This window comes from Cyrtonyx montezumae, unplaced genomic scaffold, assembly GCF_038088225.1.
Source record: "Cyrtonyx montezumae isolate F1298 unplaced genomic scaffold, pur_monq_1.0 scaffold_15, whole genome shotgun sequence".
Taxonomy (NCBI): domain Eukaryota; kingdom Metazoa; phylum Chordata; class Aves; order Galliformes; family Odontophoridae; genus Cyrtonyx; species Cyrtonyx montezumae.
Window position 1 is genome coordinate 6130610 of NW_027071881.1, and position 25028 is coordinate 6155637.

A 25028-nucleotide genomic window follows, 5' to 3' on the forward strand; every position below is an offset into this window, starting at 1 on the left:
CCGCAAAGATGTTTCTTCTGTTTTGTGGAATGACGATAATTATATTTAGCACTCATTCAAGGCTTTTCATCTTCAAAGCACTTTACAAACATTAATTAATCCGCACAACACCCTATGAGGTAGGTAAGCATTATTACAGTAGGTGTGATCAGGTTAGTGGAGGGGACTGCAGAACATGCGTAAGCCAGGTAAGGGCAGCAGAAATACATATTCTTGCAATTGCACATTTAAACCTGAATATGAGTTTTAATGAGTCTCCACATACCTGCGCATAAAAAGACCAAACCTCTCCACATAAATATATATACATACATGCCCACACAAATGCATCCACACCTCCAGCTTAGTTCTATTTTTATGACTGTGCTGAAGCAGTGGAGTTTTAGGAGGGAGCATTACCTTGGGTATATTTGTCTTGTAGTGTTCCTCTTACATTCAGATGGTGCAATGTGCTTTAATATCATCTAACCATAGAAGGGTTGGGTGGGAAGGGGTCTTAAAGATCATCTAGATCCAACCCTCTTCCGCAGGCTGGGGTGTCAACCAGTAGATCATAGAATCATAGAATGGTTTGGGTTGGAAAGGACCTTAAAGACCATCCAGTTCCAACCCCAGCTGCCAAGGACCCCATCCAACCTGGATATCCTGCAGTACAGTCACGGTGAGATTTTGGGCTGAACAAATGTAAGAAACATTCCAATTTCTGGTAGATGAATGCTTCCTGGTAGTATGGCAAAATCCATGCCAGGAAGGAGTGCTGTTAATAACCACAGACAGATCATAGGTTTGCAAAACACGGTACCAGATGGGTGTTATAAACCAAAAGTAAAGCAAAGAGGCTGAGAGGGAGCATTCTCCTTCCAGACAGTTAGAGTGCAATACCTGCCCGACTCCTCTGAAGAATTACTGAGAGAACAAGGAAAAAAAAACCTGCAGCTTAGTCATATTTGTATTCTTATTAAATGCAGGCCTGCCCGAGGCGAACAAGAGCTGATATCATAATTATTGGCTCGCCCAGCCAGCTGCCTGCTCACCTGATGTCAGATCAGATCTCCACAGCCTTTGGAGGCTCAGCACTGCTCAACCTCTGCTCTCTCTGCAGAGCTGTTTGAATGACCTAATCCCATCCTGGAGCAGCAGCACGCCGTTTTGCTTCAGTAAAAAGGTAAGAGGAAACCTCTGACAACTTCATACGGCTTTTTAGAACTCAGCCGTGGCGGCCAAACAGAAGGGGGAGCAGAGCTCAGTGCCTTGGCTCATCTATTTAATGGGGAGTCCCTGGGGCTGAGTTGGAAGAACGTCAGGGTGAAGGAAGGGGAAGGTCAGCACCTCCATCCCATAGTATTTATCAGCCGCCAGTGAAGAGCAGCAGGGAAGGAGCCAAGAAGCACCAGGTAAGCTCGCAGATCCACTGCTATTTACTGGGAGAAATGACGGCTGTAGGTGGTTTCCCAAAGTAAAAAGAGAATGGCTCTTCTTGTTGGGGTGTATGCAGCTCGGTCTCGGCTCCTCTCTGTTTCATAGCTACAAAGAAAGCTGAAGTGGTTACCATTATATGACCAAAAAAAAAAAAGAAAAGAAGAAGAAGAAACTAAATAATAGACCAAACAAGGAAAGTATTTCTGAAAGATGTGGGAAGTCTCACAGGTTCACAGTGGATTTATTTCAAACTTTTGCAACGATGAATCACAAACTTGGAAAGTTATGTATTTGGAGCCTAACTTTTCCTTCAGTACAGCTCCATTTTCAATACCTGACTTTTTCCTCTTGTGTTTTGTAATGGTACCTAAAAGCCTTTTTTAGGCTTTTTCTTATACTGAAAGGTGACTGAACTGATATTCAGACTGAAGCTGGGATGTGTTAACTGCAAATCTGAGCACAGCAAATGGAAATCTGTTTGTAGGAAATATATTTGACAGTTGGACTAGATGAGCTTAGAGGATTTTCCCAGCCTTAGTGATTTCACAGTTCCATACTGCTCTGTTTTCACTTGTTAGTTTGGGGCTGTTAGATTTCCAGCAAGTAAGGAAATGTTTGTGTTACAAACACAATAATTATCAAGCCTGTGCATATCAGCGGGTCTTAATTCACCCCCACTGCTCCTGCAAATTCATGAGGCATCAGTTTAAATCTTATTTATTTATCTTATTTATTAATCTATGTATTGTTTTATAGATTTTATTCTTTTTGTGTTTCTGTTTGGTTGATGTGACACGTACACTTCTAACTTGAAAATCATGAGGCTGAGCTGGATGACTTCTAGGCTAAAAATGTATAAATTTTGTTTGCCATAGATTATGAACGTAGAAAATAAAAAGCATTTACTTATCTGGAGCACATATTTCTTCATCAGTCAGGGAAGATGTGAGCTTTGCTATCAGCCAAGTGATTCTCTATAGATACACACAACCACGAGTGGCTTACCCCACATCCAGGTGAGGGGAGATGGACATAAGTGCTAAAGCAACTGAAAAATGGGGACTACACCATAGTAATCTGAGCACAAATGTTGCCCCAAGTGTTGAAGTGCAGTTGAGAAAGTACTGACTCGTGTGTGAGTGCAGAAACATATATGATATTGCCATATTGCTAGATAAATCTGGAGCCACGTGCTAGTCAGCAGTCAGCTGAGTACTGGCGAGTAAATGGAAAAGTCTCTACACCACAGTGATAGGTGTAATACAGGAACCTGCCAGGAGCTCCTTGAGACGTTGTACTACTTACTGCAAAGCACGGGGATGAAGGAGGAAAGCAAAGAAAGGAAGACATCTACATGATGCTATATCTTTCTGATCCAGACAGTGATTTATTTTTTAGAACAGCCAGCTGCTCAAACACAGCTGAATGAGGGGATAATTAGGAAAAAAAAGAAGAGAGAGAGAGTGAGAATGTGCTATGTCCTTTTAGAAAATAGTAATTATTATTATTTAGGATTCCTGGAAACTAAACAGTAACCACAACAACTGACTGAACTTTTTTGATGGCAAACTGCAGAAGTTTAACACAAGAGGTGGTGTCATTCAGAAATACTTTTGGTCATGGAATCACTCCCATTGCCTGCTTTCATAGGCTGCCCAAAGACCAAGGACAGGGAGATGCAGCCTCCAAAACAAAATTTCAAGTCCTTTATACAATATTGATGATTGGTTCACCACAGAACCAAAAGGAGCCTTGGAGGAAAGTCCAGCTAGATTTGAAGCCAGAATCATAGAACCATAGAATCATTAAGGTTGCAAAAGACCTCTATGGTCATCAGGTCCAACCACCAATCCATGACCACCACACCCACTCACAGAATCATTAAGGTCAGAAAAGACCTCTAAGATCCCCAAGTGCAGCTGCCAACCCATCAAAGTTTGGCAGCGATCTTTGCATTAAGATTTGAAAGGCATAAATATTAAAATAATAATAAAAATAAATAGAAGTTCAAAAAAGCCAATACGTAGTCAGCCTTTAGAAGACAGGGATTCAAAGCACTGAAGTGCATATGATATTTATATGTAGTTCCCTGTCCTGCTTATAGACTGAACAATTAGAGATGCAAAATACTTCAGCAATCCTCACCCATGCAGACACTTCAGAAGATGACTCTTTCTGTCCATTGGAAAGTGGAAAAAAAAAATAGGTTGTTTTGAATGTGGCACTACTATTTGGTAAGTCAGTGTCCATAAACCGTGGTTAAGTCAACGGAGATAACCTGCAAGCAGATAGGATTTACTGTTTGTGGCCGTGTCCTCAGTGTTACTCAGCCTGAGCTTTACGATTTGGGTCACACACACCTCTCCCTGCTCTCCTGCACCTCAAAAATCATTAGCTTGAAATACAAAGAGATTAATTATGGAGATAAAGCAGATTAAGTGAGAGGTACAAATAAAACCCTTCCCTTGTACATCTGTGAGCACGGCCAATGCCACATTTCTGAGACATTTCTTCACTCAGTTGAGATTTTAAAGCAAATCGACAATTCTCAAAACCTTTGCATGACTGAAATAGGTTGGAACATCATGAATACAAAGAAATCACCTCAAATGGCCTCATTCTGTGCCATAGGAAGCAGAGCTGTGAGGTGCTGCTCCTCCATATGAGTCACCACTGAATCAATGCCCCAATGTGGCCCTGACATCAGGATATTGCTGACATTATGGGCTAAAAGCAAAGTCCGTTTTGTTTGTCAAAGACACTATGCCACTTTTCATAGGATTAGGGGGAGAATTCACCACTTTGCCATGTTTCTAATATAAATTCAGTTCATGCCCTCATAGTCACTGTCCTCTGCTTTCCCAGCTGGCTCCTCAACACATAAACTTAACACCCCAACATTTTTGTTGTTTTGTTTTCCTTCTTAATCAATGAAATCATGTACAACACAGACAATTTTTCACACACCTCTGGGTCATACATGAAATACTAGCAGTGATTACTTCCACAGTGCCCAGAAAACTCAGACATCTTGCTGTTATGCAGTATGCCATGCTCTTCCTTAAGACCTACCCATGACCACTTTTTGCCTATACGACAATATTCTTCCATCCAATAAACACTTACAAAATCCAGCTCAAATGGTTCTATGATTCTGTGATTCCGCTCCAAGGAAATTGGATAAAATATAATATTCATGACCTTTGGAGATGTCCACAGCACAGTAACATAGTGATCCATAAGATCAGTATGTGTACTTTACCCAAATCATCCAACATATTCAAGTAAAGTCTGCCTTCTCCGTGCCCTCTTAAATGTTGTGTAGTGCTGAAGGCAGCTGCTAAGCATGTGGTTAGTGAAGTCCTCCCTGCATAGCCTATACAAATCTCAACAGTGCTTTTTGAGGCTTAGTTAATATAGGTAAAATCACTTTAAGATGTTTGGATGAGACAGGGCTGCTGCAATCCAGAGCATTATTATCTTTCTGTTGGCAAAGTGCTCAGAAATGAATGAAGCATATAGGGTGAGGTTCCATCAGAGTCATGTAATGAAGCTAAACATGCTGTCATTTTAACCCAATTTGTTTCCCTCTGTACTGCTGCCTCACCAGTTTGTTAGAGGCTCTCAAAGGAGCTCATCTAGTGTCAGCTTACAACTTCCACACCTAGCCAGTACTTTGCTCCTGGAATGGGTAGGTATCCCTGCCCTGCAAACTCCTAACTGCTGGTTCAACAGACCTGCCAGGACAGGTCCCTGCAACATTCCCCTCCGTGGGCAAATGGTAGGATGCCAGAAATATTAGACAGGAACCTGTTCTCCCAGGAATGTAAGTAATTCATAGAAGGAAATAATTTACTATTTTCCCAGCTGGAATAATTAAACAGCAAGGCACTGTCCTCCCAAGCTGCAGAACAGAATAGCAAACCAGATGGGGAAAATGAGCTGGAATGGCCTTCAGTATAAGTTCATTTTCAGCCTTAATTCCGTGAATCTTTTCTCACAGGCCACATTTTTGAGGCCTCTCACTCTCTCCTACGGATTCCACGTTGGAGTCCATCCATCATTTTGAAACACGGTGACCGAAACTGGACACCAGTGTTCAACAGATGCTTTACCAACACCAAGAGGATCTAGCTTCACTGCTCCCAGAGAATACCCTTCTGTATGCACTTCACACCTGCTAGCTCACCTCTCTTTCTCATTATAGCACGATGAGGCTGATTTAGGTTCAGCATGTAGCTCACTGAAACCTTGAGATATTTTTTATACTGCCTCATCACTTGTTCTCACTCACTTTCTTCAGGTTTTATTACCTTGCTCAGATGTTGAACTAAGTTCTTACTGAGCTGTGGTTTACTTTCTTCAGTCCACTTCTCCCAGCTCCTTTTGGAACTAGATGGTCACTGAGGTCCCTTCCAATCCAAGTCATTCTATGTTTCTGTGATTCTCCCAACTGTATATGCAAAGACCTCTATCTCCATGCTGTCTCCAAATCTGATTAGTGTTCCTGCCCAATCTATTGTACGAGCCATTAGTAAAAACATCAGCTAGCATCAAACTCTTTCAGAAATGCAGTAGAAACACCCTTCCATTCCAGCAACAATCAGTAACTATTCTGAGTGCTGGTTTCCACCCAGCTTTACCTCCTCATAGAATCATTTGAGTTGGAAGAGACCCTTAAAGGCCTTATGGTCCAACTCACCTGCAATGAACAGGGAACTTCCCTGCAATTAACTTACTACTAGGGTTTATTCTAAAATATTTTTTTCTGAATTTAATACTTTTTTTTTTTCTGGGAATTTAAGCTACATCAGCTAGCTGTAATTCTCTCATGCTTTCTAGTTTCAAGACAGGTACTATATTTACCTCTTTCCAATCTTCCTACATAGCACTTGCTAGACTTCTCAGCTGATTTTCTAAATTCACAAGAATGACATTAATTAGGTCCACTGAACTTGAGAACGTCAAAGGGCCCCAGCCTTGTCCTCTGGGAGGTGAGAACAGATGTGTTCCTCAGTGCATGAGATCAGAGGCAAACATCATTAATATCCCAGAATTTCTCATACTCTGACTTGGCATTGCCCCGTTAGTTTTCCATTGTGCTTTAAGGTCACTAATTAACACATGCCCTACTTTTCCACTCAGGGATGGTTTGGGGCTGGTTTTGTTTTGTTGTGTTTCTTTTTCTTTTTTTTTGTCTTTGAATTGTAGAGTGTCTGCAGAGAGCACCTGATGTCCCGTGTGAGTTTGGGGCTCAACGTTATGACACACAACTTTCGTTTTCATACGGCACAAGGAATACTATTGTCAGCCATCTTTGTAAGAACCTCTCAAAGCACAGACATTACACACTGAGACAAAGATCTTAAATATTAGCCATTAATGCAAAGCACTCTGCTTGGGATAGCTTGTACATAGTCCTCTATGTGTTGAACTGCAACATGTGGCTCTAAGTAATTGTGCTCCTCCCTGCTGGAAATCTCCATAAAAGACTCATTTTTGAAAAGATATTGTAAGAAAGAAAAAAAAAAAAAAGGAAAAGATTGGATACAGCCTCATTTAAAGACACTGTTAAACTCAGAGATTTGAGAAAGAACGACAAAGAAGCATTTAAGAGAGAATGGAAATGTACAAAATGGAAATATAATTATGTTGATGTTGGTAGGATGTTTCAGGATTGAACTGCTTAGGTTTGACTTCACGGATAGTAAAATCTTGCTACCATGTAATTCTGAAAAATAGTGTATGATGGAACCATCGTACTCATTTCTGCTTTTAGGTGCTATAAGAATCATAGAATCAGAATCAACTTTTCACCCCATTTCAGGACAACCAATGCAAAATACACACTCTTGGCAAAGTAAAAACTACAATTCACATAAGCTCAATGTTTCACCAGCACTGAGATTCTCTAAAGATGTAAGATACATGAAAAATCACAGTAAAAGTAGCAGTGACTGGCAATATTGAACCTTGAAAATGAATGAATGATTTACAAAAAATCAAAGCGTATCCATATGAGGAATTCCTTCGTCCCAGTTTAACAAGGCAGATTTGGTGATGCATTTATTAGTGACATATAAGGACACTAGAAGGCTTGACATAAGAAAGCAGGCATGTGCTCTTTATTTCTTACTTGTTTTCCTGCTGTTATCCTTCTCTCTTGCTGACCCTACAGGGATAGTTGGACTAAAATCATAGGACTGTAGAATCATAGAGGTTGGAAAAGACCTTTCCGATCCCCCAGTGCAGCCCCAACCCATCCCACCGTGCCCACTGACCGTGTATGTGCCACTGACCTCTCTTCCAACCTCAGTTTTCTTGGCACTTCTCACTGGTGTCTTTGCTAATCAAATCTTGATGTGAATTGGAAACGACAGCAGTGGAAATAGAATCCCCTCATTGCCCTGCTCCCAGACATGCAGAAAAAAATGGTTTTTGACCTGAAATGGCCATTCTGAGAACAGAGTTAGCCATAAATTAAAACTGTACCTCTGGTCTTGTAATGAATATTCTTCGCCAGCTGTAAAGCATTGGAAACAAACACCTATAAAAACTTTCATTTGCATTATTTCTTATGTATAAGAAAATGTTTTCTGTAGTATGTTTGGTTTTACATCTTTCTTTCATGTGGTGATCTCCTTAGATCAGTTAATTATGTTTCATGTATCACTGAAATGTAATACTTAAAGAAATGAGCATGGTTTCAACCTCTTGATAACAAGCTCCTCCCCCACCCCCAAGAAACAAACAAAAAAAACCCAACAACATAAGATTCCATTTCAATAGTGCCATTTATTTTTCACACTGAGGAGAAAAATAACACAATTAGTTTGAGTGTACATAAGTCAATGCTTAAGTGGTGCTTAAGTGAAAAAGGGACTGCTGAAGTGGGTATGGGGACACGGTCAGTGGGCATGGTGGGGGTGGGTTGGGGTTGGACTTGGGGATCTGAGAGGTCTTTTCCAACCTGAATAATTCTGTAATTTGAATTATTTAAAAACAGAACACCATGCTGTAAGAGATTGTAATTCATCGCAATTTGAGTCAAAAAAGAATTAAAAATACATTTATAGTCTTAGTTATCAGTAAAGTGTACAGGCATACCCCAAAGGGATCAACTGAGATGGACAGCCAGAGACAGAAGTAGTGATTTTAGAGGAAGAGTGGGAAGTAGAAAAAGCATTTTGAATACACAAATAGTTCTTAAAGGAAATCTTCTGTTGCTTTAGATATTCTTTAAAATCTGAAATATATGAGCAAGAAAGAGACTGCTGTCACGGCCTGCATTTCTTAGGTTAGCCATTGCCTTCCAAAGTCTGATGGATTTGGCTGAGAAGTTTATATTAGGTGAACAAATCCTATAATTCTGCCAAAATTTTGTATTAAGCATTTAAGCAACCTTGACATGAATAAGAAATAAGAGAACTCGTGAAAGACATTTAGCTCTGGTTTGCTCTTCTTTTAGAGGAAACGCAAAGCTTACAAGATGCTGCTGAAATAGTTAAAAAGCGTGATATGAAGAATTAAAATTAACTTGAAGTCAGCTAGCTGTTCTTGATCCTTCTGCCATCAACAGTAAGGAAGCAGTGTTTATGAAACACAAATAGACTCCAGGAATAAATTAGGGACTGGGAGAACTGGTGGGTGTAGGGAATGAGTGCTCAGAATGTGGGGAACGTTAGGGGGAAGAACAAACATAGGTTATTTGCAGTGAAGCATAGAGGAGGTGAATTGGGCGAATGAACTTCGATACAATTTTGTTCATCTGATTTGTCCACTTTTACAGTTTTAGGGACACTTACGGTGCTATTATATCTCATGACTACAAACAGATGAATTTTGCTGTGCTTGCTGTCTCAGAACTTCCCTTATTTTCAGATACACATATATTTAACCCTGGGGAACTATCTTTATTCTTATGTTAACAGAAGACATACTTTAAAGGCTTACAAAGAATTGACAAAATCTCTCCCAGGAAGATCAACACCTCCATGATCAATTTCTTGCTTCATTCACTACATCAGATTTGCTTTTCTTTCACCTTCCCACCTTCTTTTTGCCTTCCTAAACTCATCACTCATCTATCCTGTTGTTCTCAGCAGTTATTCCTTCTTGAAGGATTAACATATTTGTATGTTACTCATTTTGCACAACAATGTCAGGCCATATTTCTCCATAAGGCTCTTTAATCTCCATTTATACTGTCATTTATTCTTCAGTCTGTCTGTCTGTCTCTCTCCTTCAGGTATTCCAAAGAGGATGCTTTAAATTACAAAACTCAGCTCTGCACTTGATGCTAGGGTGTGAATGACTTTGTAATTTTTGGGGCAGGGAAGGAAGAGGGTGGGGATAGTCAGGCATTTGCCTTTTTATTTCTTCATTCTGAAGTCTCTCCTCCTTTTCCATCAGATATCCAGAAGGTACTTTCTATATCTAAAGCATTTGCAGTAGGAGGTTACACAGCTACACACTGAGTGAGGAATTTCCTTCCTACCTGGAAGGAATCCTAGAATCACAGAATCATTAAAGGTGGAAAAGACCTCTCAGGTCCCCAAGTCCAACCCCAGTCCACCCCACTATGCTCACTGACCATGACCCTCAGTGCCACATCCCCACAGTTCTTCAACACCTCTAGAGAAAGTGACTCCCCACCTCCCTGGGCAGCTGCGCCACTGCATCACCTCTTTTTTGGAGAACTGTTTCCTAATATCCAATCTGAACCTCCCCTGGTGCAACTTAAGGTCATTACCTCTTGTGCTGGTCTACAGCTGTTGGTTTAGCAGAATGCCCTCAGTCCCTATTCACCCTCTCCCTGCTGCCTACGACTCTTTCATTCCTTCATCATCACCAATCATTTTTCTCCAGGCTAAAGCCCACTTACCCTTTTGTCCCATGGAAGCTGGTCCAGGCTTTCATCAGATCTGCACCCCTTTCCTCAGTCTGTCCCATACAACTGCCTCATTTTTCCCTAATGACTGTATTCTACTTAGCTTTTGTGACTCCTGTTGAACTCGATGATCCTTATGGGTCCTTTCCAACTTGGTATGTCTATTAACTATATTCTATTAACACTGAGCTGGCATTGTCATGGGACTCTCTATAACTACTTTTTCTGTGCTTCTCCTGAGGTTTTCCTAAAGTTGAACACCCCTCACTGAATTTCGTGAGGTCTTTCTTCCTCTCACTAAATCATCATCTTAACTATTCAGATTAATAGTATCATCAGCAAATTTACCATCATCTGCTCATCTGTTCTTCCAAGTTCTCTCAGAACACATTAAACAACAGCGGGATGTCACCTCATTCCTTGGGGAAGCTGAGCACTCACTTTTAACTTTGATTTTCCATCTTTTAACCCATTGTTTATCCATGCAAAGACCTTTTCTGCTGGTGGATATCCAGGATATCAGTGGCAATTTAGAATTAGTGATGGAGCACTTTGCCAAAAGTCCTTTTCGGTAACATAAGAACATTATCAACCAAATTTCCCTAATCCACATGTGTGCTGAGTTCTTCTAAATGTGCTTGTTAGCCACAGATTCCTTTAACAAAAGCTACATACATCATATTTATCCAAGTTTTCTCCATTTCTACCTTTTCGAAGGCAGATTATGTAAGAGACTTAAAAACATACATCCCTCACCTCTCCCAAGACATCAGTTTAAAACTATTTTTAAGCATATTTATTACTTCAGCTTGTGGAAGAGGTTCTTTCCATTTATTGTTGTCCCAATTAGCACAGTGAGGGCATCACTTATGGCTTCTAACATTTTTCTCAACTGGGAAAAAAGGATGCATGCATGCGCTGGTATATCTCTTTGTAATGATTCCTTTCCTCCACCTTTACTACTTTACATGGAGCATTTTCCATTCATGCCTAGGAATGGGTTGTCAGCAGAATACATCACTCCCAATCAACTGTGCTACGAGCTGACTGAATTAGTTACCTGTTGCTGAAAGACCTTTGATCTCAACAAGACAAAGCAGGAGATTGAGTCTTGGGTTGTTTCTTTTCTTCCCTTTCCAAAGGTTTCTCCAGAAACTAAATGCTTGAAACCATAGTAAAGATGCAAAATAGGTACAAAGCATAGTTCACACCGGCTGAGTTTTATTCAGCGTAAAACTAATAGAAAGTAACACAAAGAACTCAGAACAGGTGGTAGCAGGTGAAATTCTTCCTTGTCTACAAGTAGAATCAGATATTTCCAAAGCAAAAAAACTTTGGAAACACTCCAATGGAGCAGCTCCTGAGCTTGGTTATGTGCCTCTGGTGTTTCTCTTCCTAACACATGAATCAGTCGGTCAAAGTTTTGGGTTTTTTTGGGGTTTTTTTGTTTTTTGTTTTTTTATGGGGGTTGGTTTATTTTGTGGGGGGGGGAGGGGATTGGTCTTAACATCCTCAGCTTACGACTGTGCAAATAAGATTCCCAAATCCATTCCTCAGATCAAATAAAGGTAATTACAGAGCTTACTGTGGGCGATTCCCAGTGGGAGGGTGGGAGTGGCCACGGGTGGGGCTGCAAGGTGAATACTGTACATGCACAACAGAGAAAATGGGAATGTACCACACCCATCGTAAAACATGCTGCCACAGCCAGCAACAGAAACCATTAGGGTGGATCATCATACACACCTTCTCATAAAGACAGAAAGATGGCATGAGATCCCAGGATGAACTCTCAAGTCACAGGGAGATGAGCATGACTCACTGAGAGAGAAAAGGAGCGTAAAATAAATTACAGGATTACTGGAGGACCTGTGCCATGTGTCCCCTATTTTCCCCAATATCGTGTTTCCAAACGAGATTAATTGGGTACAACACACCACACACACAGCTCTAAAGCCATCAATAAGAAAATCATGGTTACTACTAACCACGTTCACCTCACTTGCACACAGGAAGCAGAGAACAGGGCTACCACATGTTATATGTTGACCATGGAGTTCCCAACAACTCCTGACCCATGCTCCTTATTGTGTGACTCAGTGGTTCTCACATTCTTTGAAGCTTTATCCAATGTCATCTCTCAGCATTCGTCTCCAAAATCAACCAGTTTGTGTTTCAATTAAAATATGACGGTGAAAAGTAGGGGAAAAAATCGACACTTCTAATAGAAAATATTGTGAATAGTCCGTGGACCACCTTAGAAACCATAAAGTAGACTAGTTAGAATAGAATGGAAAAGGATTCATTGGAATACATCTAAAGTATCATAGAATCGAAGAATGGTTTGGGTTGGAATGGAACTTATAGATCATCCAATTCCAACCCTATTGCCCCCTGCCAGCTCAGGCTCCCAGGGCCCCAGTCCAGACTGGCCTTGAGCAGCTCCAGGGACGGTGCATCCACCACTTCCAAAGAACCAGTAGCATGATGGAAGAAAGCAATGTGATCTGGACTTTAATTGCAGGGAGTGGAAAGAGAAAGAATAAATACTCAGGAGAAGACAAGCTACAAAATGACAGGAGAAAAGGACACCGAAGGGGAAAAAATATGAGCTGGTATCTATGCCACTTCTCAGATCCCCTGCAGATCCATTTGCTCTGAATTCAGTTACACACTTGCTATGATCAGCCCACAAACACGCTTTGCCGTTATCTTACGTGCTAGTTTTACCTGCCAACCAAGTTGGTTATTCATGAAAGAATCACAGTTTCTGTATCATATTAACAGCTTCAACTCTTGGAATCAAGTCTGACTTCATGCTTAGATGTCTAGTATAAAGCAATGAAATTTCATACTGCTCATTCAGGAAACGGCACAATCATTCATCCAGAAAGTAGGATGGAGTATGCAAAGGATAGGATTTAGGAAATACCAGAGTTGCAAAGCTGGTAGGGGGAGCTAACGAAAGGTGCAGTGGTATTTGTATGAAGAGCAAAAAGCTGTGGGGAAAACCAAGTCCAGATGACAAACTCAACCACTTTCTTTGCTAAATTTTCCCATGCTTAGCTTCTGTTCTATGCTGAGCTCCCCTTCTGCTGACCAGAGGTCTCATTTTGCCTGTGGAGCCCCACTGCATTGGGATGTCTCAGTTCTCCTAACTGTTCGCAGCAGCTGAGAGCTTATCTGAGCATGGTGACATTGCCCCATGTCTCTGTACTGCACACAGCGATCATTCAGTGGCCAGCCCTGCCCACAGGTAACCCTTAATGAAGGGAAATAAACCCTCAAAATTCAGAAATGATCTAATAAAATATGGCACCCTTCTCTTATGTGAATGAAGTACCTTGATACAGGTGATCCAAAATGATAAAAACATGGAATGGTTGGGTTGAAAGGGAATTAAAGATTATTGAGCTCCAGCTCCCAGCTGTGGTCTGGTTGCCATCCAACAAGATCAGGCTGACCAGGGCTGCATTCATCAAAATACTGGTGTACTCACAAGCATATGGCCTCTGCTCCCAGGTAACAGCAATGGGATGAGAGGGGATGTCCATAAGTTGTGCCAGGTGGGGCTCAGTTTGGATATTAGGAGTAATTTCTTCTCCAAAAGAGCAGTGATGCAGTGGTGTAAGCTGCTCATGGAGATGGGGTGTCCCTGTCCCTGGAGCTGTTCAAGAACCATGGGGATGTGGCACTGAGGTCTGTGGTCGGTAGGCATGGTGGTGTTGGGTTGGACTTGCAGATCTGAGAGGTTTTTTCCAACCCTAATGATTCTGTGATTCTAGTTTACCAAACTGAGTTCATCCTTATTCTAATTGGTATCAGTGCACATACTAAAACTCAAACCCAAGCTCATATGAAATTATTCCACAATACTCCAGTGGAATCAGCACTTCTATGGAAGTCTTACAAGTAAACTCATCCCATACTGTGGCATTCAGGTTACCTACGTTGCTCTCTATTCCACAGGAATTTATTCCCATTGGGATGCTGTAGTACAGCTACAGCCAAACCCTACTTCCGTCCCTGCCTTCAGAAAAGGTCTCATGGTTGCAGCATTTTTTTCACCCATATTTGAGATTGTGGCTGTTCCAGCCACCATGAATTAATCTGATTTTCCACGTAGTCCAACTAAATATGAAAAAGTTGAACATAGGCAGTAGCCATTGGATAACCATGAGAATTAAGAGTAGAGCCCTTGAATAAGAAAGCAAAAATAGCAGTTAAACTGAACAGATTCACAAACAGATTAAAGGCAGAAGAGAATACAGTCCCTGGCAGCACTGCAAAAGCCACTCAAGTAACCTATCATCAAGCAATGTGGCAAAACCACAGTGTACTACCATGCTTTGCAGACTGAAATTCTGCTCCTGAAAACGTTCTTCAAACTCAGAGCAAGGCCTAGTGACAATTCATAACTATCCCCAGCCATGGTTCAGAGCAACATTCGGTGTCAGACCGTTGGGTATAAGCTCGGAAGGAAGGTCTTGTGTTCATTGTAAGCCATAAAAAGCTCTGATTCTCATCAATAGTGCCTTTTTCACCCAAAGATTTCCCATATAAAAAAAATGATACATCGAGAAATCCTTGTACATATGGAAGTTTTACTCAACTGTTTTTGGTCACTTCTACAACATTGGGTCGATATTGGGAACGCTGGGTTCAAATTTTTATCTACAAACCTAGAAGTAGAATACAGAAGAAAAAAGAATTCCTGGGTAGTTTGCTCTTTCTTGGGTTGGAACCCAACAGTGTGACTTGGAGAGGAAAGAGGTGATTGAGTGCTGTGGGGAAGGGCCAGAGAAGAGGAGATCACACAACCAGTGTCAGGCACGGAGCAGCGAGCTGCCTCAGGCATGCATGCAGGATGAATTACAAATTGGGGAACATCCAAAACTCACCTTCCTCTCATGAAAACTGATCTCAGCCCCAAGGGATGGAGGGGGCATTTACAGTAACATACAGTTTTGGAGCAGCTCTGATGAGTTACACAGCCCAGTGCTGAGCTCTGGGGAAATGCATCATCGGCAAAACGCCTTCTGATGTCCAGAAACAAACAAAAAGGGATTGTTTGAGCAATGGATGGGTGCCACAGAGCTCCAGTCATGCAGAGCTAATAGATCAGCTGCTCCCTCACTTGTCCACACGCTCAGCTGAGGTTACAGTTTCTCACTAATTTCTTTTTCTTTTTCTTTTTTTTTTTAAGATAGCTATCCTTTATCAGGAGTCAGAATTGTCACGCAACATTTACAGCAGTGAAATGACATGGGCACAGAGTAGTTCCAGCTACATCTGGGACAGTTGCATTCCTTTTTTCAAATCAAAGCATCATTGTTTTCTTTCACAAGTCCCACATTTTGGCAACCCACAGTTTCCTCAGGTTCTCTCTCCCAGTAACAGTTGCATGACTTTACTTTGAATGATTTATTGCAACCTCGACTATTGACCGTCTCCAATGACCACAAGTTCTTCTCTCTTATAGAATGAAGTCAGTATGTGGTCTGAAATCTCTTTTCAAAAACCCATAGTAACAGTGCAAATCACCACTAAGCACAGGTTATCAGCTTGACCTCACATCAGTACAAGCCTACTTCCCATTTAATAACACTTTCACTATGCAGAGAGATTTATTACGGCATTAAAAGGTCAATAAGCCTCCTCCTTTCCTATCGGCCTCCATGAGATGATAAAATAAAATTCATAAACTGAACCTGGCAAAACACTTGGAGCGGGGAGACAATAGTAATTTTCCTGGTCCACACTGTATTAACACTCCAAACAGCCATGGCATACTCACTGTATTTCTGACATGCCCAGTTTGCCCTTCAGACAATGTTTTTTGCTCTGGTTCTGGTGATAAAAGAGAAAAACTTCAGATGTTATACTCTGCAATCAAAGCTTTCTGAGTTTCTTACCCTACTTTCTCTGAGCTGATTTTCTCAAAAACAAGCACTTCCCTTTTCTCTATTTGCGAGCATTTGTCCAACACCTCTTGCAGGGGAAAAAGCCATTAGGCAAGACATGTAACTGCAAAAAAGCTCTTAATGAAATTCTAATGCTTAAGACCACAAATTAGGCAGTGGGGTTGAAGAATTGCAGTATAAAGGAGAGGTCAGATACAGCTTTATATAACCTGGAGATAAGTGGGAAAACTGCATTAAGAGGACGGACAGCCTGGAACAATTACAAACATACACAGGTACACGTTTCCAAGTTGTCAGTTTTCCCACCTGCTCCTTTCAAGAGGAGTTTTACATATATCTCCTCATCAACCTCCAGTTCAGCTACTGGGGATGGGGCCTGTGCCCAAAACACGGTGAACTTTAGCTCACATCATTTCTTTCCTGATACACTGAAGGTCTTACATGTGATTTCCAAGTCCCATTGTACTTTATCCCCTTGAGCAGTGCACTCTAACTCATCATAAATACAGATTTCTCTTTGAACTGTAAAAGCAAAATAGATTTTCCACCTTTTTAAGTGATATACCTTCGTTAGCCAAACCCAATAACCTCCTCAGTTATTTACCTAGCAGCCACTTAAACACGTGGCAAAGACTTTGTGAATTAACCCTTGAAGTGCTTTTTTTCCTGATTTATACCCCTGAAATCTGAGTTAAACTATAAGCTGACAGCACTCATCAGTCTTAAGTAATGGTAGGAGCAAATTCCTTTGTTCTGTGTAGACTGAAGGCAGTGACAGTTAATTAATATAGCAGTCTCTCAGTAAAATAATAGTGCTAAATTTTCTCAAATCCAAGGTAATATATTTTCATTAACTTTGAATCCATAGGCAAAAAAAAAGCAATTATTTATTATAAAAATAGTGGTAAAACTGCATAACATTGTATAAAATTTTAATTATGCTTAGATAACATTTCTCTGAGAGCAAAAGGAAAAAATCATGTTAGGAATTCCTTTACTATTAGAATAGCTCATTGTCTAGCAGAATATCTAACATTATAATGAGATAGTTTCTTTTACATTTTAAGTTTTAGGAAATATTTATTGATTTTTTCCTTCGTTGTAACAGAATTTCCATCTGAAGTGGATTTGGTAATGGTTTCATTACTTCAAGATCAATCTAATATTAAATTTTCTTCTTCGGACGCTTTGGAAAGGGACCAACAAGAGGACCTCATGAAGACACCAGGGGACTCGGTATCCCCAGTTCAGCAAACGGTGAGTGCAATAGGTCAGTGCTGTTCTCCTCCCCGAGGGGTATGAGCTCAGATAGACCCACAGATCCACATGAATACAAGTGAAAAAAACTCCACCATGTTCCACTCCGCAGAAATCCCCTTGAGATTTCTTGAAAACTGATTCTTCCATATGTTCCTTTACCTGTTTCTCCTGTAAGAGCGACTTGGATTTAGAGAGGGGAGGTTCAGGTTGGATATTAGGAAAAGCTTCTCAGGTAGAGCAGAGATGCAGTAGCACAGACTGCTCAGGGAGGTGGAGGAGTCCCCATCCCTGGAGGTGTTCAAGAACTATGGAGATGTGGCACCGATGGATGTGGTCAGTGGGCATAGTGGAGTGGGCTGGGGTGGGACACGAGGAGGTGTTTTCCAACCTTAATAATTCTGAGATTCTGTGACTGTTGTCCCTTCGCTGAACATAACCCACTCTTGACTTCAGCATGTCTTCCCAAAAAGCATCCAAGATGTTACTCACCGTTGATGTCAGGGAAAATATGCATAATTTCTAAGCTGTATGTGTTCAGCTCCAGGACCTAGACACTGGTTCTTGTTAAGCCTTTCCCCTCTAGATTAAAGAGTCCTTGAGTAGCTGTTAATTTTGTTTTGCTAACAAAAGGGAAGGGAGGAGATGAGGCAGGAAGGAGGTTAAGCTGTCTGCCCAGACCCTCTGTGGCTCACAGAATGAGTGTGGTTACACTAATGAGAGGAAGTGATGTAACTGCTAACATATCTGGCAGTGTGTAACACAAAGAACAAGCTCCAGCCCATTTGGTTAAACTTGTGTATGACAAGATTTGCACTTACCATATTCCTGTCGTTTAATCTTTCATCATTTGATCATACATTGTCTTCTCTCTGGAACTGACAGATCAACAAGGCAAAAGTTGCCTATGACATCCTGTTTTCCATGGATAGTTGACAGATTAGGATTATTCCAGCCTTCTTAATTATTCCATCAACTTACCTTTAAACAGGTTTGGACACCAGGTAATGAGAAAAACCTTTCAGAGTTGATCTGTGTGGAGGAGGTAGGACTAGTAATTTTCTAGTTATCATCAATAATACATGTTTTTATTGTACTGGAAAAATATTTGTTCATCCTAACCCTAAACAAATGCCAACAATTCACTGCAGGATAATCCCAGTTACAACTGCCAACCGTACGAATCCGACAGTGGGACAGAAAGGAAGAGCTCTGAGTCCTCGCACAGCCCCAGCCCTGCTTCTCCAGCCCAGGACCAACTCCTTGGGAGATACCCCACAAGCCAAGGGATTCACTGTGGCAAGAACAAATTTCAGGTCTCCTTCAGCACGGAAAAATTCCGACGGTACAGCTACGAGGAAAACACTGTAGGAAATTACGACAGGTTCCTCAAGAGCAGCAGGAACCCCTTTCACCCCTACAAGAGGCAGATCAGCGAGGATGCCTTCCAGGAAGCACAGCAAGCCCTTCCACCTGAAGGTCCACCCTTTAAAAACACCAGAAGTATTGACGGTTTTGAGGGTCTCCCAGGATCTACAGGCCCTGACGAGTCAGAGTCATTTCCAACGCACATTCCGAACATCTCCTCCGAACAACCATGGTGTAACAGCCTCCAGTACAGCACCACAGGTCAAGATCACAGTTCACAAGTCATGGTCAGTATCTCTTATTTTGTTTTCTGTTTTTAATCGGGGAAAAAAAAAAAAGTTTTCCTTCTGAAGAACAATTCTCAGAAAGGTGAATATGGACAAAGGATTTTCCAGTAGACAGAAGCCTTAAAAATTCAAATCCTTCCTGATATCAGGTCATATATTGATTGTCATCAATCAGCATTCTCAAGGGACAGAAGTTTATGGTGCTTTTTCAAACATGGCACAGAGTGCCCAGGGAGGCAGCGGGGTCCCCATTCCTGGAGGTGCTCCAGAACCACTGAGTGGTATGGTCAGTGGGCAGTGTTGGTGGTAGGTGGATGGTTGGACTGGATGACCTTAGAGCTCATTTCCAACCTGAATGATTCTGTGGTTTGTGAGGACATGTGCATCTGAGAATGTATGTGGATTTCTTACAACGTCTTAGCTGACCTGCATTTTTCTTGGCACCTATAGAAGAGAAACTCCAAGATATTGGTACAGCTTACTTAAAATTGACTACAAAATCTGTTTATAGTATGCACTGAGTAAAAGTACGAGGGGTTGTTCACCATGTAATATCCCTACAAGGTATCTCTACTACAGTTCAAAGCGAAAACCCTATCTTCATCATCTCAAGCATACAAAACCAATGAGCACATCTGCCAGGAGAGGGCCCTGACTGCTGGCTCTGGACTGGTTTTGAGAGAAAGAATTGCAGGGTTACTGAAAGAAAGAGGGGTAGAAAACAAAAATAACCTCTAAATGAACTAAGACAGTTTAGCAAGGAATGGAGAACGTCTTCAGGATACACACCCAGAGACTGAAGCTACTGAGACTAAGGAAGAAGTTGTTCTAAATGTCTTATTTCCTGGATGAATAATACAACTTCAGTTCAGATGAGTTTAATGCAAAACCTGTAAGCAGATAATGAGAAAAATTTCGTTTTCTTCCCAAATTCCTGAGCTGCAAAGAATGTAAAATTAGCACTGCATGTGTCCTATATGAGGCACCTCTGACTACTCAGACCAGTTGCTCATTCATGTCTCCACTGGTTCCATTAAAGTGCAACTTCAAAGCTCCTACACAGCTTACAAGCTGCTGGCAAGTTGATATTTCTGGACAAAAGTACCACCTCATGGTCACCAAAATAGCATATTTGTCAATACTGGATGTAGCACTGGGTGGACAAGAGGATGGTAATAATAAGCATAAAGTATAATGAAAGACAAGTCAGGACAGTAACGGATGGGATTGAGGTGTTTTCTCTAATAATGCTTTCCTTAAATATATTCTAGCAGGATTCAGACCTCAAGCTTAGAACATCCCCACTGGAAGGGCAGCCTGGGTTGTACTGCTATCAGCCCCAAATGCAGCAGATGTACTGCCCCTCACATCCCTTCCATCAGGTCAGTACCACATGGAGAACCAAAAACACCATGTTTCTTGCACTACAGTTGTAGGGTAATCATGGTAACAACTCCCCAAAAAATAGATGAAACAATACCTCCTTTTAAATGCTCACTCTCCCTGAATCCAGTGGCACATTCATCTCCTTTGCAATCTTTTGGCTCTTATATCAACCTCAGAGAAAGAGTATTCAGCTAAAGCATAATTAACTATAACTCTGATGCATGACAATGCACGATATTAAGGCATATATATATATATTCTTATTTTTTTTAAGTACATAACTGAATTGAGCACCCTTCCCTCTTTATTGTTGCTTTGATACTGGTAATAGTACTACCTGTCTGCACTGAGCACAATCAAAAAACCCACAACATAACAGCTGAAATGTCTTCTGGGAACTGCCAGGCACTGCAGGAGGAGAAAGCCTCCCATCCACCTGCAGGTTGGCAGAGTGATGGCTCTACAAGCAGCACGCTTTGGTTAGAGTTTGTGTGACTTGTTGTTACTATAGTAAAAGCATGGCAATGGATCCTACTAATCAAACAAATGTGAAGGCTATCAGCAGCCTAAGTCATAGCAGGTTGAGATGCTGTCCATGTGCCATCCTCAGGTGCTAGGAAATGAGCAGTGATACAAGGCAGAAGAAATGGAGTAACACCTTTTGCATGCATTAATGTTTTACCTTTCAAATGTGAAACCTATGAAACTATGAACCTATGAACGGGCAACTTAAATCACTGTGGATTTAAACTCAGAACAGCCCCCCTAGCCCGGAGCAATGACGCCTCTCTTTTCATTAAGGGATGAGAGAGATCAGCTCCTTCATTAATTCGGTCCAAACGATAAAGAGGCCTCACCTTCCCCTTGGCTGGACACAGCAGAAATGGTGACTCAGCTGGAAAATTACTTCTTATTGACCTGAAAGAAGTGGCAGACACTGCTGGAGTCACCAACCCACCCACCATAAAACATGGACAGCTTTCATCCAGCACTGCGACTGCAGAACCAGCTCCAGCCTGTCGTACCAGACCATTCCCCAGCCTTACTCCCTCAAAAAGAAGTAATGAGACCAATAAAACAGAAATCATCATGAAAACGCCCAGTCCTTGCTTTTGGTAGCAACATCCCAACCAGTTTCTTCTTAGAACCTTCTCCTTTCAAAGAGCCACTGAAACTGATGGCAGTAAGAAACTAAGATGTATAAATTAACTACCAGGAAAATGTTCCTGATGACTCTGAAAAATCTCTATTAGAGTCTTCAGAGGAACCATAAAAACTCATGACACAGGGCTTGTAGAGGTGAGCAGTGCCGCACCAGAAGATGGCTCAGCAACCTTTGAGCACTAGCGAAGGCACGCAAGCAGATTTTTAATAACCTGTGACATGATTCCTAATTTTGGCCATGCCCTACCCATGGCATCTGGAAAGATTCAGCTGTAAGAGGCAGAAATTCCTCTCTCACCAACTCCGAGTTGAGTGGGAGCCTTTGCCACACCGAGAGCCAACTGATGGTATCTCACCTCCGTGGGGCAGTGCTTCTTTGTTCTCAAAAGCTGCTTGCCAGCAGGTTGGAACTGTAATTTGGAACAGAAAAATACATGACCGACTGCTGCAATGGGAAATAGAGAGTGAACTGGTAGAACCTCTGCGGTAATCAAGGCAACCTACATGCAGTACTTCCTTTGGTCTCCCTGGTTTTTTTGCACTGGTGTATTTCTATCAGGGTGAGCTCATGGTGGGCCCTCCACTGCTGAGTGTACTGAGAAGTGGACACACCTGGAGATCTCATGAAGAGATGCCATTAAAGGGATGGCTGCAGGAGTAAATTCTTTAAGTCTATGTGACTGTGCTTGATCTGGAGATGATAGATAGGGTACGATGACCCATTTTTCACAACGACTCAGTAGCATAACGAGCAATAGTAAGGAAACAGTTCTTAAGCACAGAACTCACTGCCACAGAACTGGTGGCAGCCAACATCCCAGCCCATTTCTCTCCTGCTTCTCCTCCTTCTTAAGCACTAACTAGTAACACCGATGGTTTCCAATACCACGCTAGAAGGACTTCAGTTCTGCCTTTGCATAACAGCTATTAAATCTAGGTGGAGGACAATATCCTCAGAATTAAAGCTTAGTATTTCTATTAAGAAAGAAACATTCTGAGAACTTGTTGCCAAGCCAAGTGACATCTCTTTTGTTGTCTCGCCAGTACCCGTCAGGAGGCAGCTACCCGGTGACTTACATCACCTCTTCGCACTATCCCTACCAAAGGATTGCTCCTCAAAGCACTCAAGAATCCCAGCAGCCTCTATTTCCCAAACCCATTTACTCCTACAGGTAAGAAAGCATTTTTCCAACTCCTGGTGCTACAGGAAATACACTGTTTACTCACGGCATGTTTTCGGCATAATTTGCAGTAAGGTGCTTACCTGTCCTGTTCCCAGTGTGCTCTTTCTTGCCAGTATGAATCACTGCATGCTCCAGACTCTGGGGCCAAAGCAGTGGGAAATTACATGCTGTAAAGAAGAAAAGCTAAGCCTTTCTCTAATGCAAAGTCTTAGGTGCTGCAAATCAAAACAAGTCTAATCACAATCAGGTGTCTTTGCAGGACCTTTATTAGTGCTATTTAATTCCCCATTAACTAAGGTAAGGGAATGCCCAGAAAACACATCAGATATGCTGCTTATCACAGGGGATTAGCCCCCAAACTTCACACTGGTGAAGCAGGTCAGACAAATTTTAATTATACCTTCATTCACTCAGCTTGATACTTCCCGTGCATCCTTTATCAATGTGAGCATTAAAGCACAACCTTATAAACCACAGCCGAGATTTAAATCTCTTGACTCCACTTTCCATAATTCACTTGAGATTCATATTGGACATGAGCTATTCATGTTCTACACGGACCTTGATCATTACGTCTAAGAGTGATGCAGTGTAAGGAGGAGCTCATAGACAGCTGAGGGGGAACTGTCAACGTCATTGGTATTCATAGAACCATTCAGGCCGGAAAAGACCTCTCAGATCCCCAAGTTCAATCCCACCCCACCATGCCCAGTGCCCACAGCCCTCAGTGCCCCATCTCCACTGCTCTGGAAAACCTCTGGGGTCAGTGACCCCCGCCACCCCCTGCACAGCTGTGCCAACACATCACTGTTCTTCAGGAGAGTCAATGATTCCTAATATTCAACCTGATTCATGCCTACGAAAGTGAAAGCTATGGTAATTATAAGTTCTGAAACAAACACTTTCTTTTTGATCAAGCTAAAACACTTTTCTTTCTCTCCCCAAAGCATCCTGATCTTCATGGCACTCAAAAACAGCAAGACAGGCAGTTTGCCAGTCAGTGAGATTTACAACTTCATGACAGAGCACTTTCCTTACTTTAAGGTGAGTTTGGTGCCTGGGCAGAATATATGAATGTAGCACAGTATGTAGTGCTACTTAAAAGGTTATTAAGAACAGCTCCAACTTGGAGCTTGCACAGATAACAAGTGGCCACTCCTCACTAACAGCTCGTAAAAGGGATAAATATTTCTAAAAACATCGTCATCCCTTCCTCTCAGATCTCAGATACAGGCAGAACTGGTCCAGTGGCTTCCCTTGCCATTGCAGAACCTCTAAAATCATGGAAGAAGAGGCACATAGGAATGTCTTCAAAGAATCATTGAGTTGGAAGGGACCTTTAAAGGACACCAGGTCCCACTCCCTGCAATGAGCAGGGTCAGGCAGAGCTCCATCGGGTGCTCTGTTCTGAAGCTGGGATGTCATCTTGATCAAGTTCATCTCTGGTATACCCTGTAAAAGGAAAAGTATAAGATGTGATAAATGGCACTAAGCTCATAATTACACGGCCATGCTGGTGAAGGCATGGATGCATGGCTTGCATCAGATGCTACAGAGATTTAAATCCATGCTGTAAAAGCAAATAGCTTCTTGCACTTGGGATACAGGTGGGAAGAGATTAGTCAGCATCCAGCTCCAGAGCAGAGGGATTACAGTTAGATCTAAAGAGAGCTGTAATTGAATTGCTGGCTGCTGCTCCACACAGAGCTTCATTCTTGCTGATTCCCCAGAAATGTCTTGTTAAACATCCAGAACAAGTGGCCTACAACTGTTAGCAAGACCCAAAACAAAGTAACGTGAGCCTGGTGTGCTTCCTACTGCACATAAACATGCTGTGATTCAAATACATTTAATGCAACTGCAGACAGATGATTCAGAAATCCATATGAAGAAAGAAGCACAAAGAATCATTAAGAATAAACGTCCTGAGATACAATTCTGCAGCGGTGTCAAGTGGTTCGGAGGATAAATAATGCTTGCATAACAAATGAAATTAAACATGTCAATAATCAGAGAGCAAGAATCCATATTGTCATGAAGGAATCCATTGGGATCCATTCATCTTCTGTGTTTCCAGAACTCCAGATTCCTCCCATAGGATTCATGAGTTCCTCTATTACTAGAGATGAGAGAAGGGAATATAAATAGA

General features: G+C 41.7%; 1 protein-coding gene across 3 annotated transcripts in view; it reads left to right on the forward strand.

The window, feature by feature from the left end:
• Positions 1-1089: 1089 nt before the first annotated feature.
• The window catches only part of FOXN1 (forkhead box N1), a 29604-nt gene continuing 5665 nt past the window's right edge, over positions 1090-25028 (forward strand). The window contains exons 1-6 of one of the 3 annotated variants that reach the window (XM_065732190.1): positions 1090-1165; positions 17342-17490; positions 18642-19145; positions 20417-20527; positions 22740-22867; positions 23827-23923. In XM_065732190.1, the coding sequence (XP_065588262.1) occupies positions 17368-17490; positions 18642-19145; positions 20417-20527; positions 22740-22867; positions 23827-23923 (963 nt within the window). In that variant the 5' untranslated portion in view covers positions 1090-1165; positions 17342-17367. Of the gene's footprint in view, positions 1166-1243; positions 1395-17341; positions 17491-18641; positions 19146-20416; positions 20528-22739; positions 22868-23826; positions 23924-25028 lie in introns of those variants that run through there. The other 2 variants (XM_065732189.1, XM_065732191.1) reach the window with 2 other exon arrangements.